Raw genomic sequence first — 19,041 nt, forward strand, 5'->3', positions numbered from 1 at the left:
TCGGCCGGCTACTCCCATATTTCTAGATCAGCTCCACAGATCTCTTTAGCCGCGTCACCGCCGCATTAGCGCCGTCACGCACCTAGAATATCTGCACTAAATTTACCGCAGTGGGTGTGATATGTAAAATTAGAATTGGCATTGTATTAAATTTTTTTCTTTCTTGCTATTTCGTTTCATTCGCTAAATTTTTCGTAAATTCATGCCTCGATAAAAATGTTCAACAAACAAGGAATTTTTATGGATATTTTTCATTTTTCGCCATATAATTGAGTGAAATCGTCCTCACCACAAAGAAACAAACAGTGAAACTAAATTATTAAAAAACATACTGAGCAAAAATCAGAATTCGAGGAGAGCAGTAAAGTCCGCTGTTTAATAATTCCCTAAGGACGCGAAAATGTCAGAGGCGACAATGAGCCGACATGATCGCCACCAAGACGGCTCGACACGACATTCTCTCGGCCGTAACTCCGGTAGCCAAGCGCAGCAATTCCGTCCGGACGCAGCGTAGAAGTACAAGTCGGTCCGGAAACCAAGCGTCGGAACGCAGCGGGCCAACGGGAATAAAAATAGACATAGTGTCGTTCATCCTCCGCAAGAGAACGTATTCATGCGTGGACGTCAGCCTACAAATGAAGAGTATTCCCAAGTTTGAATGCCGTAAATTAATCATCTTAATCCTCTGCCGCCTGACATGAGTAACCGGAGCAATATTGTCACAAGCCTACTTCCCAAAATGGCTAGGTTCTAGTGAGCGCACAAAGACTTGCACTGATGGTTGCCGCCATGCACGTACAACTTTAAAATGTTCTCTGTTGCATACAAACGTCCTCAGGGTGCTACACTTAATAGTTTACGTATAATTTAAGCTGAAAGTTATGTTCCCCGAGAGTGACATACGGCAGTAGTGGGTTAAAATTCTTAGAAATGGATTCGAACGTATAATTTTATTCCACAATACCCATTGGCTCTACTAGAAATGGGGAAGGAAATGTAGTAATATAGTCGATCTTTATATGGTATTAGGGCCTATACAAGGATCCTATACTAATCAATGCATTAAAAATTAAAAGTGTGTTCACTCATGTTTCCCCCCAGTTCACTTGAACGAGGATAAAAAGTGACTAACTCACATGAAGAACAATGGAAGGCAAGATCGATGTGAATCTTTTGCCTCGAAATGACATTGGTACGAATTCGTACGAATCTCACACGTTAAGTCCGAGAATTACCCGTATACAAAGTAATAAATTCACAAACCCAATCAATACATTCATTCGAAATGAAAATCTTGCCAATCGATTTCGAGAAGCCTCATAATCATCAACTTCATTTTAGGAAAGTAAACCCCCCAGTTTATGAAAACATACTGAAGCAGTCAATCAAACACATGTTGACAATCACAGTAGTTGTGATGATGATAGTGAGTCAACCGGCGTATAGGTCAAGCCTTCATTTACGATCGTCGTAGAACTCGTCAACATTTTAGAGTTGCAGGTCGAGCTGAAGGTCGTAAGTTTCTCATGAGTTTCATTGCGAGGTTTACGTAGGGACTTGGAAATTTCCTCCGACCATTTTGAGCTTTAACGCGCATTTTACGCTCTACGTCGATTTTATGATCAGTAAAAATAAGAGAGTCTTTCGCTCGCACGCTTCGAGATAAGTCCCTTCTGGGGACTAATCATTTGCTGGTCCACAGCTGGAGTGCAGGTCCACAACAGACCCACAGGTCCACAGCAGACCCACAGGACCACATCGCTGCAGGGTAGCAAGTGTGCGCCGAAGCTGAGAATTCTATGCATAAAATTTAAGTCTCAGCGCGGGTCGGAAGGAAAAACGAGCCGGGTTAAGTAGCCGTGCCACGTGGAGGGGGGGGGGGGGGGGGGGGTTGGAGGGTTAGAGAGAAGGGAGAGGGGGAAAAGGATATGTGAGGGAATGAAGAAGGAATATTGGAAAAAATGAAAGAGCAGAAGGGGAAGAAAGTTAATGAAATTAGGATGCATAAGCAGGCAAGAAGAATTTCAAAGTTTTTTGCAATAGTGAGGAAGTGTTAAGGGAGAGATAAAAGAGCATGGGGAAGGAGGAAGAAGGATAATTGGAGGGAAGTAGAGTGAATTGAGTATATGGGGCAGAACGAGGGAGGGAAGATCGAGGAAGGCAAGAAAGAGTGCAAAGAAACACGGGACGCTGAAGGTGTGAAGAGAAAATAGAGTGACGATGTAACTATGAGAAAATAAAGTCAGCGAGGTGGACGGATAATAAACAAGAAGTGAAGTTAAAGAGAAGTGTTTTAATAAAACAGGGGTGGACATAATGCGGCCCGCGGGCTGCACGCGACAGTCTGAGTTTCCCATACGGCTCGATCTTGCGTATCATTATATTGATATTTTAACTTTCCTTTTTAGAAATTTTCGATAGATCAAATTGCTGTTGAAATTGTTAAGATACCATCTTCTAATTTTATTTGTAGTTTATTCTGTGTTGAGTATGAGTATAGATTAAGTTTTCTAGTCCTCATAATTTTATGGCGTAAGAATGAACTCGCACTCTGTACAATGATGGTGAGCTCGCTGTCCTCGGAACTCAATAAATTAACCCTGAAAACCTCAGCAGAGCTCAAAGAGAACGAGGCTTTAATCTTTCGTTGGGAGGCATCAGCCCAATCTTTGTTCTCCGCGTAGAGATAAACCAGTATTTCTTACATTCACTTCGATTTTTTTAATGTTGTGTACTTCGAGTTTTTTAATATTGTGTTTGTATATCTTTTTCTTTATATTCCTAGATTTTTCTAGTAATTTAGTAAATCAGAAAGCCCCATATTTTATGGTTCCTTCAGTGTTATTTCTATCATATTAAATACGCTGAATTCAAATTATCAAATAGTCTCAAGTTCCACATTTTGCACACGCAATGCTAGTCCGTGTCTAGTCTTCCCACTAGTCCCAGTTGCCCGGACTTGACGCCAAGTCTAAGTCGCCAGACTAGGCCAAGTCCCAGTCGCCAGACTAGGTCAAGTCTCAGTCGCCAGACTAGGCCAAGTCTCAGTCCCCAGATTAGGCCAAGTCTCAGTTGCCCGGACTTGATGCCATGTCTCAGTCGCCAGACTAGGTCAGTAGCGCGGGCTGGAGTTCGCTCCTGTCATCTGTTTCTGACACTTTCATGCTCAAGTTTTAATTCAGAAATCTAATTATTATGCGACCACTCAAAACTTTTCTGAGATATTCCAGCGACGGTGACACCAGCACGAATCTTCTTTACGAGCTTTCGGATTAGGTCATTTATTTTAAATGAAATCTACGATATCACGTAATGTTATTAAAAAAATTTAAGAAAATTCGAGTGTTTCGGCCAGAATTGCGGGTAAGATTCGGACAGAAATAAATTAAGTCCGGGGAGAGGAGATCGAGATAATTTGTAACATTGCTGATTTACTGTTAATACTATAGTTCAAATATAATATATTTTTGAAAAATATTCACTTTCATTTAAATGGCATCGAGAGATTTTATTCCTTGATGCGTCAATGTTGAACATGAGAGGTTGATGGAGTAAAAATTTGAAACTAAATTTGCTCAAGTTTCCTTTGCAACTTGTTTAGTTACTCGCACTTGCATATTCTATTTGCCTTCAGATCTTCAACGTTCGTCACATTTCATTCGGTATCACTTTCTGAGATGGAGCAGGCGAAATACTGATACTGAATTCAAGCATGGTAGAATCTTTGTTCATTTGCAGATTACTTTTGACATCATCGAAAAGATTTAAGGCAAACATCATCGAATGTATTCAAAGTAAACATCAACAAGGAGATTCATACACAAAATGAACAAAGAGACTCAGACACAAAATAATTAAATAGAATCAGACATAGAATCGTAACCGAGGTTCAGACGAAGATTGGTAATGAGATATAGAGCCAAGATCTAAAACTAATTCGATTCAACATCAACAAAAAGATTGTTAATAAGATTCAGTTTTTTGTAAATTTTGAGACAACAAGCCTTTTCATTCAACAGAATCACATATATTCAACATCACGTTTCGTAATGAGAATCACATTTTAATCAAAATCGCTTGCGAGTCTACACAATCACACGCGATTCTATCTATTTTCCATTCATCACTTCTCAGTCGATTTCATCACCATTGAACAACATCAAGCGCGAGTTACATCATCACAAATGATGCTAACGAACAACATCATCAAAGACCAGCCCCGGCCAGCCCGCCCAACAAACAAAGGCAACATCCCCATCACTCCTGACGCAAAAAAAAAATTCCAATAAGCACCAAATCTTTTCACTCAAAGAAAGTGGATCTTTTCACTGAAAGAAAGTAAAGATATCCTCCCACTTCCCTCCCTGTGAGGGGCGGCAAGCTTTTGTGTGCCCAATGGAAAAGCTGTTAATGTTAATGAGAACTCGCGGGGAGGATGGGGATGTATGAACAGGTAAATAATTAGATTCCCCGCGGCTATGAGGAAAGGATATGAACATCTTTTATTGTTGGAGCCCGGAATCCCCAGCCGCTCTTAACACGCCTGTAAAGTGTCATGCACACAGCACTGATGCACACAGCACTGAGGTACACAGCACTGAGGCACACAGCACTGATGCACACAGCACTGAGGCACACAGCGCTGAGACACACAGCGCTGAGACACACAGCACTGAGGCACACAGCGCTGAGACACACAGCGCTGAGGCACACAGCACTGAGGCACACAGCACTGAGGCACACAGCACTGAGGCACACAGCGCTGAGACACACAGCACTGAGGCACACAGCGCTGAGACAGATAGCACTGAGGCACACAGCACTGAGAGACACAGCACTGAGGCACACAGCACTGAAGCACACAGCACTGAAGCACACAGCACTGAGGCACACAGCACTGAGGCACACAGCACTGAGGCACACAGCACTGAGGCACACAGCGCACTCAGATCGTTCCAGCGATGTGAGATTCACCAAAAGTTTGAGGCCGTCGGACGAACAATAAAACACCGGCGCCATTTTTAAAGTGCAAGAGTTATAGGCCTATTGTACAGCCACCAATTTAGGTCTGGGCTCTTCAATTAGAAGATATTTACGAGGCTTCATGTTTCCTCGTTATTATTTCATGATGTGACGGCCCGGCAGAGCGGCGGTAGCGCCTAATGAGCAAACCGTGAAAATTGCTACTTAGGCCTACATGACACATCAGTCACCGCTATCGAAATCGTGTATAGTTTGGGAGCAGAGCCTTCAATTTAATGATTATCATTGTAGTCCTGTACAGTACACCATATAGTGGATGTCGTCCCAATCCTGTCTACAGTCTCGTCCAACCTAATCCTTCCATATAATGGTTGTCATTGCAATCCTATCAAGTATACCGCCGAAGTCACAATGATGGTTGTTATAGACATCCTGTAGAGTACGTGACCGAAGTCTCCTCTTTTAATGAAGGTCATCGAAATCCCGTAAATTAAGTGAGCGAATTCTTCCATTTTCATACATAGAAAGCCGTTACAGTTTGTGACCAAAATATTTCCCGTGATTTTTCGGATGGAATTTCTGGTTTGCAGACTGGAGCCAGATTTTCTGATTCGCACTCCATTGAGCGAAGTCTGCTTTAATGTGAAATCACGTTAGGAAAAGGATTTGCGATCAAGCCTTTCCGCTTCTGGTAAGTGAAGAGATTTCAGACATGTTTCAATAAATTTTTCTTCAACGTCCGAAAAATTGTTAATTTGTGCTGAAAGGGTTGATTTCACATGCGGCACGAGGATTTTTGACCAAAAAATTTAACTTAGTGATTTGCATCGGAATTTAGTATAATTGTAACCTTATTCAGTTATTCCTAATTCTCTTGCCCTTCGCTTCACGGCTAGTATCATATCGAAATCATTTCATGTGTCACTTGAATCTCACACTTATGGCTGCATGGTATCGCGATCGGTACAGTTCAGGGCAGAGCTTCTTGTCTTTTCTAACAAAAAAAGTCATCATAATGAGAGTGACAAAGCCGTCTATTCGGACAAGCGCGTGTCAAAGTGATTGACAGGAGTACTATTACCATCTACTGACAGCAAGACAGGGGGTAATGATATGACAGTCGTCAGCCGATTCGGCGTTTCAAAGCTTGCTCTTATATTCCCGATTGAAAATTTGAGCTGAACTCAGCAGGTCGAGATGTCATTCATGAGAACCATGAAACAATAATTCATTAATGAATTTATCATTCACAACTTTTCCAAAATCGTTTAAATAAATTCAGATGTAAAAAAATAATAAATGATGAATGGCTTGACGGTCGTGAGTATGAATGGCACGAAAAATTGGAGACGAATTAGAAAGAAAGAACGGATAAATGTATTTGTAAAGAAAAACATAACAAAATAAAATGACGCCGACGATGCTTAAGCTTGAGAGGAACAGGCAGCCGACCTGCGGTAGCGGCGCTGAAACGCTTGCTGGTGTTGAGACTGGTATCTTGGATACGGAGGTGCTGGACTGGGGCAAGGCAGTAATTAATTGTTAACATGGATTTAATATAATACGTGGATTATTATGTGTTTACATACGTTGCCAGTATGTTACATCATGCTCTGATGACAACATCTTCATAATACTTCGATTCAAATTGCAGAAACCTTCGCTTCAGCATGTTAATAAATAATCCATCATTGGAGCATCTCAGTGTTATCTGATCTTAGCGGCCAGTACGTCATATCCCCTACATTTCAGCATGTTATTACCTTCAGATTCAAGCATGCCATTACTTCCGGATTAAAGCATGCCATTTCCCCCTAGATTTAAGCTTATCATTACAATTGAATCCAAGCATTTAATTTTCTTCTAGTTCAAACATATTATTATCCACTATTTTAAGCGAACCGTTATCCAATCCAAGCATGCTCTCACCTTCTAATTAAGGCATATCGTTGCACTCTGATATATCCATTTTATAACCCTCAGATTCCGGCATATCGTCACCTTCTGATTATATAAGGTAATTCACGCTCTTATTAGTACAACTCTTTGCTCCATAATCAAGACTTGTCATAGCACTCTGATAAAGTAAAAAGATTTGCCTCTAAGTAAGTGTTTGATTGGCCAGCGTTTATCACGAAACTGCACTCAGTTCAAGTCAATGATTGTCTTGATTTTCAATTCAACCACTGCCTATGGCGTAAGGCCTACTAAAGATAGCGGCTATCAGTCCGACACATTAACTTAAGAGCGAGACTTGCATTTGGCAGCGCGCTCTCTTATCTGATAAGGGCGGCACACAGCCTGAGTTGCAGCAAGTGTGAACAGTTCTATTGAATTTAAGTTGTTGTGCACACGCCATCAGATGGGCTTATCTTCAAGTGCACATTGATAACAATGACAAAATGGCCGACGCTTTATGAATTACTTCCATGCTGAGCACCCGTGAAGGCGTAGAGGTATGGTGCTCAATTTTTTTCGGGATAATAATTGCTAAATTCAAGTACGTTTTAGGGGATGTTGCAAAAGATTTTATTACGCATCGAGTGTATTTATTTATTTTCTTACTTGCGATGAAGTCGAAGATTTTTTAAAAAATATACCTAGTCGATCAAATTTTGTCTCAATATAAATTAAAAGAAATAATCAGGATAACCGCAGCTTGCAGTAGATTTTATAGGAAGTCGCAGTATTTACGTAATTAATTATATAACAAGTATGTCACCGGTAGGCCCTTTTCGTCCAAATTCTGGGTAGGAAGAAAGACTGAAATCTTACTAAAAAATTGGTATTAGCAGGCAAGAATTCACTAATAATGAAAACAAATAACGCGTATGCATCTCTAAACGATACATATTGATTCACATTGATTCACCCACAGACTCAGGTTATGTTAGTCAGACTTCATGTGTTCAAGGAAAATATGCACTATGGAAAATATAAATTCACATCCAATAAAATGTATTAAACATAGTTACAAAATCTAGTGATTATCTTAGTGTAAAATACAACGCTTTCGCAAACGCTTGATTAACAACCCACGTCACCGAAACATCAGAGCAAATGGGCCTATGTCTTCAACGCCGACACTTCTATTCTATTCTAAATGGTAGCTAAACTCTACGGATGGCATGATATTGATTTGAGTTACTTTGTATGACAGAATAGAACTAAACACAACATAGAAATGAATAGCTATGCACGAATTATATAATGGCAGATTCTGGCATCTGGAATTAAAACTTTTAATGAAAACGTTTACATCTCTAAATCATCTTTTGGACTACATCGGACACTTTGGATCAACAACAAGGACACCAAGACGCTGTCTCATTAGCTACCTCCAACTCGCAGAGCAATTAAGTGAACCACACGCGACAATCACACAACCAGACCGTCGCTCGCATAGTGCTGAAGGAACACACCAGCATTGTCATCAAGCAGTGGCCTGACATCAATCGACCGAATGTGGCTAGCCTCATCGTCTCTGCGGATTGGACGCCTGCTACCTCTTTCTTAACTACCGGATTTGGCTGAACTTTGAAATGGTTTTCAGAGTGATTTTTCTTATTAAAAAATTTACTTTAGTTTCCAATAACGTTTATTATGTACTTATTTCCACCAAAATTTCAATATTTAATGCTTGTTGTAACTTGAAAATGAATGTTTGATACAGTCGAAACGTCGTTAATAAACTAAAACTGCTTCCTGATATATGCCTTTCGATCTACCAACGTCATCTGGAGAATTGTCCGACTCTTTGATAATTTAAATCAACGTATTCTTTGGTCATTAATCGCACGCGTATAAATCTCTAAATCTATAGGGACCAGCTTCTCAGGTGATAGGCTCACTTCTGAACGTCGTTAGCATTGTAGTGTCATGAGTCACTCCAACTCTCTACTGTCAACATTTCTATAGTGTCAAGTGTCGTTACTTCTTCGTCTCGCTGTTGTCAACATTTCTAGCGTCATACGTCGTCACTCTACTCACTGTAGTCAACATTTCTAGTGTCAAGTGTCGTCACTCCAACTCGCTGTTGTCAACATTTCTAGCATCGCTTGTCTACTCCAACTCGCAGTATTCAGCAATTGCCATTAAAGCTCTGAATTTCTACTCGCTAGCGCCAACATTTCTGTTGACAGGAGTAACCTGTTCTGGCGACACGAGTCAAGCGTCTCTCATGGAGCGCCAGGAGTAGTCCAGTTGGCAGGTGGCTGGCGAGTGTCAGGATGACAGCAGCTGGCTTGCAGAACCAGAATTAGTTAGCAGGGAAATAACGCGGCCATCCCAATGCGAAAATTTCCCTTCAAATTCACGGTTAATGTCTGAATCAGTCGCAGGTTTTACTCAGGGAAGGAATAATCATAATGGCGTGTTTTACGAAAAAATAATATACTTATGCAATCTATCATCAGATATATTAAATGGTATTTGAACAAGCAAATTGGGCAGTATTTGGAGTTGCAGGAATACAAAAACCGAGTGAAGCCTATGCAACTTTTTTCATAAGGTGCAGAGAACCACTATTTTCATCAAAAATTATTATCAAACATTAACAGGAATTTAATTAAGATGATGCATCGCCAATCTTGTATAGGCAGCAGCAGCAGATGAAGAAATATTGAGATGCAGCAATTGCAATAATTTTTGAAGCAGCTCCAACATATATTGAGTAAAACTTCAGTTATAAATGATTACTTCTCATAATTTAGAAGCAAATAAAAACGCTGAGTGTATTAAACTAAATCTTCCTTGAAAACTCTAATCTAATTAGTTCAAAAACTTTAAGAATTCAAGAATAAAGGGTAAATTTACATGGCGTTGTCTTTACTGTTGAATTATAAGTTGGTTTGCGTTTTTGGCTGATTAATTATAATCAAATAAATACTTGATTTGCTATATTCCGCGTCGAAAACGTAAAATAATTCAATATAATATTGAGCTTTTCATCGGAATGGAGAGATTAAGCACAGAGTTTGAACGAAATTGACGAGTTTTCAAATGTATCCAATCACATAAATACTTTCAATATAACAATAATAGTTCAGGGGAAATAATTGGCCAGTAATTACTGTGCTATTGATATCTCCTTTCTTCTAAATTATTTACTTCTCGTGCGTTCGAGTGAAAGTTACCTAACTTGCATTATCTCGCTTTGTAACTGTCGAACTTATCGAAATGTTCATTCTTGGGGCACCAGATTACTTTAATTATGTATACTGTAACAGATACGAGACGTAACTAACTAGATTTCATTTCATTTAAACGCAATTCAAATTAATACTTATAAAAGTTATCATGACTAAAATGATACACACTTCCAGTATTTGTCATGCAGCAATACCGTACGCGCTTCATTCAGTAGGAAGGCAAGAGAAATTATTCTATCATGATCAGGAAGACAAATGCATTGAGCTTGAATGCACGTTAAAGCCGGTGAGATCAAAATTATATGCTTAGCCTCATAAGTGACGGATTCCTTTCAAACCGAAAGTTCAACGGCCAAAAGTTGAAGTTGAATAACCATGAAGCGGTGATTCATAATCATCGATGTCGTCAGAAAGCGGCTCAACCGTCGCTCCATTAACATTTATTTTATTTATTTATTTTTTGGGAGATAGAAAATGAAGTGTCTCGTATAATAGAATAGCACAAAATAATGTCCCTTAATTAGTGTGACCGTGATTTTTAAATAAAATTATGATTTGCCTGAACATTTGACACCGAAATGACCAGTGAACATCGTGAGTAATTGAGTATACTCGTATTATGCCTAGAGTGCATGAGGAAACTAGATGACTAATACTAAAATAAATAGTCAGTCCATTCAATTCGAGTTATAAGGAACAGTCGCAGATTAATACTGCCCGAATGCTCATTGCATGAAAGCTAGTTCGGTAACTAGAAGCGAGTGCTCAACGGTGTTCAATTTGGACTCTTCTAGGATTAAAAAATCCTATTCGAACGACGTGTATAATGGCCTCGGAAATTACTGGGTGGCGGCCAATTGTCTCGTTAGATCCTGACTATGAAAGTCATTTCTTCGTTAATTGGAATCATCCCATTGGATTACTTGCAACCCATGTTGCTAGTAATCATTCTGCGTGTTACCCATTAAGTAGTAGAAATTTAAAAGCGAAGAAAACTACACAAAAATTCACCATATCTCTATTGAAAAAGTTTCGGAGTCCAGCTCCATCGTCAGTTCGATCTAGAACACAAATACAATCAGAAATTAATAAAGTTTGGGGTCAAAAGAAAAAAATATAACTCAGTACTCACTGCAGTGAGTGACAGAGAGCGCATTTTCTCGTCGACGAAAAAGTGAAGTCACGGACAGACGGACATGGCGAGCACAATAGTGCATTTTTTCCATAAATGAGAAAATGCGCTAAAAACACAGAAGTTAAAAACCTAAATTAACAGGCAAAGGGCAGAGTAATAAAGTAAATACCTATCTATTCACAATTTTTAATGTACCTATAAGAATTATAGGCTGCATTTAAACTAATCTTCTCTTTACAATATACAATGATTCCAAAATACGCAGATCAGATGGACCAGAAATAGAAGCCAAAACCTCAAAGTCAGTATCGGACACGTACTGGAAGTATTACAATGCCTTCAGGGTATTACATCACCCATAATGCAGTGTGGGACTGTATAAAATAATGCAATAAAAATGATTCATTTGGCCTGGATCTGGACAGTGAAGCGGTATTTATTTAGAGAGATAAAAGTTTATCTTTTCTGGCGAAGACAACATATGAACAATAAAAATTTAATACATGCTTATTTGCACAGAAGCTATTCGATACAGAAGAATAGAGCTCGAACGATCAACTCCTTCATTTATTGCAAATTTCAAGACAATATTATGACTGCTCTGTTGCTTATAAAATATCAGGAAACTAATGGGGGACTCCACTCTGACAAATAAATATTATTTCAAGAACCAATATAGCGTACATATATATTTTTTTAATTCTACGCTACTAATCCCAACTCCGAGGAACTGGCAGAACGCACGATTTCCCCTCTCCCTTTTCTTGCCCGCACCAGAAAGCATCTCCAGTGACACACGAGGGAAATTTCCTGTCCAGCCCCTCAAACCCTGCACCTGCCCTCGTCGGCTGTGTTCTTCGATTAGCCCTCGTTTGAACCTGAGAGCAAAATCTTATTCTTGAAATAAATGCGACAGCAGTTCCAGGGAAATCAAATGAGAAAATTGTAATTCATTCGAGCTTACATCGGCCTCGACAAAAGCAATTGTTTGCTCATGCGAATATACAGTATTACAGTAATAATTTAATCTAAACTGATTTAAAGTGCAGCTTAGTTTGATTCGAAACGTTTAACGGTTCCATTCAACCATTTTAACGTCGCTGCGTGAGAGATTGTCGCAATGCTCGGGACTAGAAATCATAGGCAAAGAGCTACATTCACGTGAATGTTCTGGAATAATGATAACAATCGTGTTATCGTACTCGTAATATGATAGCAAAATAAAGAATTACAGTACTACACGGAAGCACAAGCATAGTTAACGAATTACCAGGACTTATTCCTAATTACAGTAGAAGTATTATGTTCGAGGTACCATCGTATCAGTAATATACTGTACAGTACCGAGGTATCAGTAATATTAGGTAGTAGCAAAGTAGCGACTTAGAGCTCCAGCTACAACCGAAGCTCCTAACATTAATTTCTGGCGGTCATCGAGTTTCTGAGTACAAATGCATAAGAATTGTACCTACATAAGAATTGTCATGGCATAAGTACATAAGAATTGTCATGAGTACATAAGAATTGTCATGGCCATTCTCAGTTCGGACCAAGTAAACGTCTTGGCATCAGCTCAGCAAAAAACAGTAATTAATTCATTTCTTTCCACCTCTTCTTACCTTATTTCAAGTTTATAGTTAAGAATTTTCTAGTCAAGTATATTTTACTCAATTATTAAGTACAAATCCGGTTGGGTTACAAGAGACTCAGGATAAAGTCTAGCAAAATTAAGGCGGTTCATCTCACCCCTGTGGAGTGCAGTCGTGGCGTCATTAGCTCCTCATCAAGATATTCGTTAACGTCAAGAGCTCCTGAAATAATGAAGAGCGCAGGTCGCTGCTCTTCATCCTTATCAAAGACTTGTGTTTCATGAGGATAGAGAAAAGAAACTGAGCTCTGAAAAGGACCGAGATGTGCAAAGGACGTGGCGGCGTCTTGCAGTGTAAAGCCAACTCAGGCGTTCAGTGTTCTATGTATCAACTCAGGCGTTCAAAGCAAACTAATTCAGTGTTCTGGGTCGACACTGTATCGCTCTCATATAAGTTTCATCGTAAAATATCAAAGTTGTTACTTAACGAAATTTTGAAATATTAGACGCGTGTGGAAAATATTTTGTACGGTTTTTGGTAGTTTCCTGAACTATAGAATTTTAATTTTTTTTAAATAATCCATATTATTTCAAGTTTATTTACACCGTAGTGAATTCCGAGCACTCATATAGCTAAAGGAGCTGCAGTAGGAGTTTTACATGTTTGTAATTCAACTAATTTCTTTACTGCAATGAATCATCTTCCTTCCCTCCCTAAAATTTTTGTTTATATATGTACGGGAAAAGCATTACCCGATAGCGGCAGAGGCAAGTACTTTTTACTTTGAAATTTGGGGTAATTTCTAATAATTTCCAGCCGCATTTTTTTGAAAATATTCATAAATTTATCAATAACAATAAAAATCGATTATTTTCCTTTCAATTCCAGCCCGATATCTTAAATGACAAATACATGACGCTAACACTATCGGTTAATACTACACTATAAATTTTATAAAAGCACCTACAGGCTGAACGTTGGCGTCAGCGAGGGAGCTGTGGGGCCAGACAATTTTCCACGTGTCACGCCGACTTCGCCAAAAATACTGAAAATTATGTATATTTTTGCAATTAATTCGTAGCAATTTTTTTGTCTTTTACACAATTCTAAATAATAGACATTTTGCGAATAATATTTTTGGCGCGTTGTGATGTTTATCGGGGCATTGCTTTCCAAGAAAATCTAGATAGATGCTAAAAGTGCTAGAATTTCACCTGAAATATGTTAGGACAAAAGAGCAGTAACAGTTTCAGATTTCTCTTTCGGGATTCTTTGCCGGGAACTAACCTCAAGCCAGCCTTGTCATGTGACCTGATGCCTCGAACAACATTTTATAAGCTGGCTCCATCACCGGCGGATTTAAAGCCAAATAAAATCTGCCAGAAGGTTGTTTCCTAAACCAGTACAAGGATACCTCGATGGATCGGCGTTGTCCATTCAAGAAAAACAATCAAGACAATCTTGTACCAACTAAAAAACACCAGAATATCTTTCAAAAGAAAGACTGCAGGACACACACAAATATTTGGAAGATTTTTGGCCAAAAATTCTGAAAAAGAGTTGAAGTGCACAAGAATTTCATTATAAAATAACTAGAAAGAGTGTGACTAGATGTTTTCCACGTGGCCAGTATTACAGGACACACAAAAAATGGAAAATACATCGTTAAAAATTTATAAATAACTTCAACATATTTGTTCAGGCAGAAGCCACACAAGCTGCGGTAAAAATATCAACAAAACTGAATGCGTCCGCAGATTCTTGCCAATGAAGAATCGGTACATGAAAAGACCGTCATAAAATGTCCGTGGGAGGCACTCAAATGATTACGTAGCTTGGAAAAAGCTCGGAAAATTTCATCGAAAAGATCTAGGGATTTAATTTCGAAGAAAAATATCACTATAAACTTTTTGCGTTTTTATCGCCAAGGATCCGGCGATCAGGGCTTTGATGCAGCAAAAGGCAAACAATTTTCATATGGAACAGCCGTTGACTTCATAAGTGAATCCGGTAGAAGTTTAAAACGTACATTTTACCCGAAGCTTCCGGTCAGGTGAATTTTACGATAAATTGCACTTTCATCACTATGAACCTATTTATGTAGATAATGAATTCGCACGTGTACTTAATATAGATTTCAAGATATTCTAAATGAAGAGATATACACTGCATGGAATTGAGATAACAAGAGTGGAAAATTGACGGTGATATCGCATATTTATCACATTCGTATGAACTGTAAAAGAAATTTTTTACCTAAATTCTACAGCTTATCAGCAATACGCTGAAAGTGCGAGCTGACAATTCTGGGAGTAATGCACTGAAAAATAAGTATATACCTAATATATTATACATGCATTTGAAAGTAGACTCAAATTTACAATAGGTACGTCCAAGAAATTCTGTTTGTTACGATAAAAATCAGTCTAGCCTTTATGTCGAAATAAATAATAATTTTTTTTATCAATAAATATGACATGAATAAATATGACAAAATATATTTAACTTCATGCTATCACGCTTCTCGTTTAGCGTATCAGTTAAGAGCTTTTATGAACACACAGAAACCTAACACTGCACAAATGAACTTCCATCTCATTTCTTCAGCAATGAACAGTTAAGAAGTGCAGAGGCTTCTTCCACTAGATTCACTTGTTGATTGAATAGTATTAGATTTCACAAGGATTTCTAAACATTTCAGTTTGAAAGTACGTTTGCCTAACTTTTGAATGCATCTGGATTTCCTATGTAACATCTGCCTGGTATCAAGTTAATAAAACATTTGGAAGGCTTCAAATAATAAAATTGTGTTGTTAATACAGTTAATGCATTCTAAATAATGCACGTTTATAATTAAATATCAACAATTAAGGGAAGGGTACGTTTTTCTCTCTTGCTAGTATTCTTGTATTGTTATTAAGGTAAGTAAGCAACAATTCTCTTACAGTAAATAAAAGAGGCACCTTAACTACACCGGTCACTAGAAATAACCGTAAATGGAAGACTCCAAACGGGACTCACAGATTTGAATCCTAGAGTAGTTTGTATCTAGCAAAATTCTTGAATTAAAAGGAAAAAAACTAAATCGATTTCAAAGCTGTTGGAAATACACAAAGAAGGTTTATCTGATGAATCCAGATATGATTAATGGTCAAAAATAGGAGACAATAAACAAAATATAGTGGCTAATTGAGTAATTTAAAATATTTCCATGACTACAGCCATCCATAAAGATTTCTTACAAGAAGTCGTTTGCAGAGTTGTAGCCAGCAGGTTACAGCGTCACTATTTGTGGAATCCAGCAGTACCGAGTGGTTGAAAAATATGAACTAGTATTCGTAATTTTATAAATTGAACCTTTGGGGACAATACATGCTTAAAATCTCATCCGGACAACGATGACATTAATATCCTTTCCCAGTTAACTATAACATTAACAATAACATTCCCAGTTAACAATAACACTGTGCAAATAGAGGTTGCCTTTGCTCTGTTCAACAAAAACATTCAACAGTAAAATATCGATGTTCCATAAAAAGCTGGAAGGCTCACCTGCTACATGGACGCAGTACAGGAGCAGCACCAGCCTCGCCATGAGCCACGACGTGCAGGCGTCAGCAGTCGCCGGTCTTGTAGAATTACGGCGCCCCTGATTGAGTTTGGTGGTACAGGCACGCGCTAAATTATCGTCCCGACCGAGACCTATAATTATTTTGCAGCCGTGCTCGTCCCATAGCGACGGAGACTGAGACGAGGGATCCACACTCATGGTGTCTCGAAGCCAGTTTGTAGTGGTTATAGATCTATGCGAAGAATAGTTTTAAAGTCTTAATGAACATTCACTGTTAGTCCAAGAACTTCAGTCAAGATTCTCGTTCGAGCGTTAGTTTTCCGTGCGGCAATGGACCTAATTTTGCCTATAAATTATCATAGTTTAATGAACTCCTGACAACGAATATTTTGATTCCACTGCATCGCAGAGTTTGTTGTTTTCTACTACTTCCTATTTCAGGATGACTCCAACCCATTACGATGGGAGATATTCTATAACAGTTTTCGACTAAGCAACCAATGCTTCACTCTGGTGGGATGTCATCGCCACAATCAACTTGGAGGAGCTGCTGAAAAATAATCACATTCATTTCAGTTCCAAAAAATATATTTTCAGTGGAGATTTGGTTCACTTTTTGTAACAACGATAGAATAAGCAGCTGGGGATTATTTAATAATAAAACTTCAAGCCAAACATGAATTGTCGAAGGAATTTATCGACGTTTCTAATCGTCGTTGATAGAGGCAACCGGTCTGAGACTTGCACTAACGGCGAGCCAACGAAGCTCCCCTGGACATCTTGGCGTGTGTTCCAAGCGAACGGTTCACGAGGAAGGCATTATAGGTGGGGAAGAAGAGGGGACGAATATTCATTAAGAGGAAACTTCTCAGAACGTAAATTTTCTTTCGTGTATTTTCTTATATAATTTGTGATATGGTGAGAGAGCAGTGCGTGCTGTGATTAACCAACCAAGAATGATCTATCCTAGCAACAGTAGGGGAATTTATTGTCAATGAACACGCAACCCCCGCTCTAGTCCTGGGCTGATAGCGAATGCAGATCTGCTAGCTACTACACCATTCACTCTTACTAAACAAGGGACTCGAGAGAACACAGTTATTTTAACTCTTCTAATTTCCAAATAGAAGACAAACGACCTTCAAAAAACAGTACAAGATGCTAACGCAATTGCTGGTGAAAACTTCAGACGTTAGTTACTGACAACGTCTGTCAGCTGTCTCTGTAAGTTGATGTGTCTCTCGTCTCAGCTGATCAGAAAACGTTTCTTCATTGACCGTTATTTTTTTGCAGAATGCAACCCGCATAAAAAGGAATTAAGAATAATTGAGCCTAATCTTCTCAAAAATAAAAATCTGGGAGATATTCATGTCACTATAGATTCATCACATATTGCTACCGGCACTTTACATTCCATAGCAAAAACACAATTAATTTCTCTTAGTTTTTGCACAAAATAATCACTGAAGCATTACCGGTACTTGGCTAAAGTTGGCTAGTTACGTCTAATCGCACTGCACATTCTGGTCGGTCTCCGAGGAAACCTAAGACTGGCTCACAAATTCAATTTCTGTCTGACAATGTTCCAACAATGACTCTTGATAATGGATGTTACAAGGAGTTATCTCATCATTAATGGACGTAACTTCCAGATGAGTTAGTAAGAAGTTAGCTAAGACACGCGGTCACTGGAGAGCAGGTTAGGTGGGACACTGGACGGAGCGGCGATGCACTCACCCTATCACGGCTGCAGCAACACTGACAAGGCGACATGGCACGCGCGAGAGCCAGCCACTCAAACAAAATTTCGAAGCATGGAAAGGTCTGGCACTAGATTAACGATCGCATTTATGGTCACAAATAACACTGTTATTGAAAATTAAACATTGAAGTGACAGAATTGCTCAAATGAACCAAGACATGCATAAATCGTCAAACTAGGATTTGCATTTCTTCACAATTTTAACAAATAATGTAACTAATTAAACGCCAACATTAGGAAACAGGAAAAATCAGTTCGAAATCAGTGATATCACTTCTATTATCATCAACAAAAGATTAAAAGAAAAAATTTGCCCTCAACATGTTCTTATTCTCGTCAGCCACTCGTAGCGAAGTTACATTCAGCATTACATTATATATTTATATTCATGTCAGGCACACTTTTAACGTTCGTTCTGCGGCCGCTTGGGGTGCGATGTGCGATGAACAGAGATATTTTTCGTCGACTCGTTCATGGTACCGCAAACGGTCGCAGAACGAACATCAATTGCGTTATTATCCATCAAACGTAATAACGATCTTACGTTCATGCCACGTCGAAGCTGTCACTTCAACATTTGCCATTTTCACTCACACTCAAATTATAATAGGTGACGGTTATCTTTTAGGATTGCGATGTAACGGCGCAATTCTCATTTGTGAAAATCAACCAATCGCACTAAGATTTTTTAACCTGGAACAATCAATGTCTTTACAGATGATCAAGCTGAAATGAAGGCTATTGTAGAATTTTATTTCTGCTCTAAATATTTTGAGCATTAGGTAAATAATGTTAGTTTGTCTTAACCCTCTACTAACCTTTGTTAACCTACTACTAACCTTTGTTAACCC

General features: G+C 38.8%; 1 protein-coding gene across 1 annotated transcript; it reads right to left on the bottom strand.

The window, feature by feature from the left end:
• Nucleotides 1–4,476: 4,476 nt before the first annotated feature.
• On the bottom strand, nt 4,477–5,019 carry LOC108669077 (keratin-associated protein 4-3-like). The gene has a single exon (XM_018156361.1). It carries the CDS (start codon nt 5,017–5,019, stop codon nt 4,477–4,479), a length of 543 nt encoding a protein of 180 aa, XP_018011850.1.
• Between the last annotated feature and the right edge of the window lie 14,022 nt (nt 5,020–19,041).

The sequence above is a fragment of the Hyalella azteca genome, unplaced genomic scaffold (genome assembly GCF_000764305.2).
Source record: "Hyalella azteca isolate HAZT.00-mixed unplaced genomic scaffold, Hazt_2.0.2 contig16588, whole genome shotgun sequence".
Taxonomy (NCBI): domain Eukaryota; kingdom Metazoa; phylum Arthropoda; class Malacostraca; order Amphipoda; family Hyalellidae; genus Hyalella; species Hyalella azteca.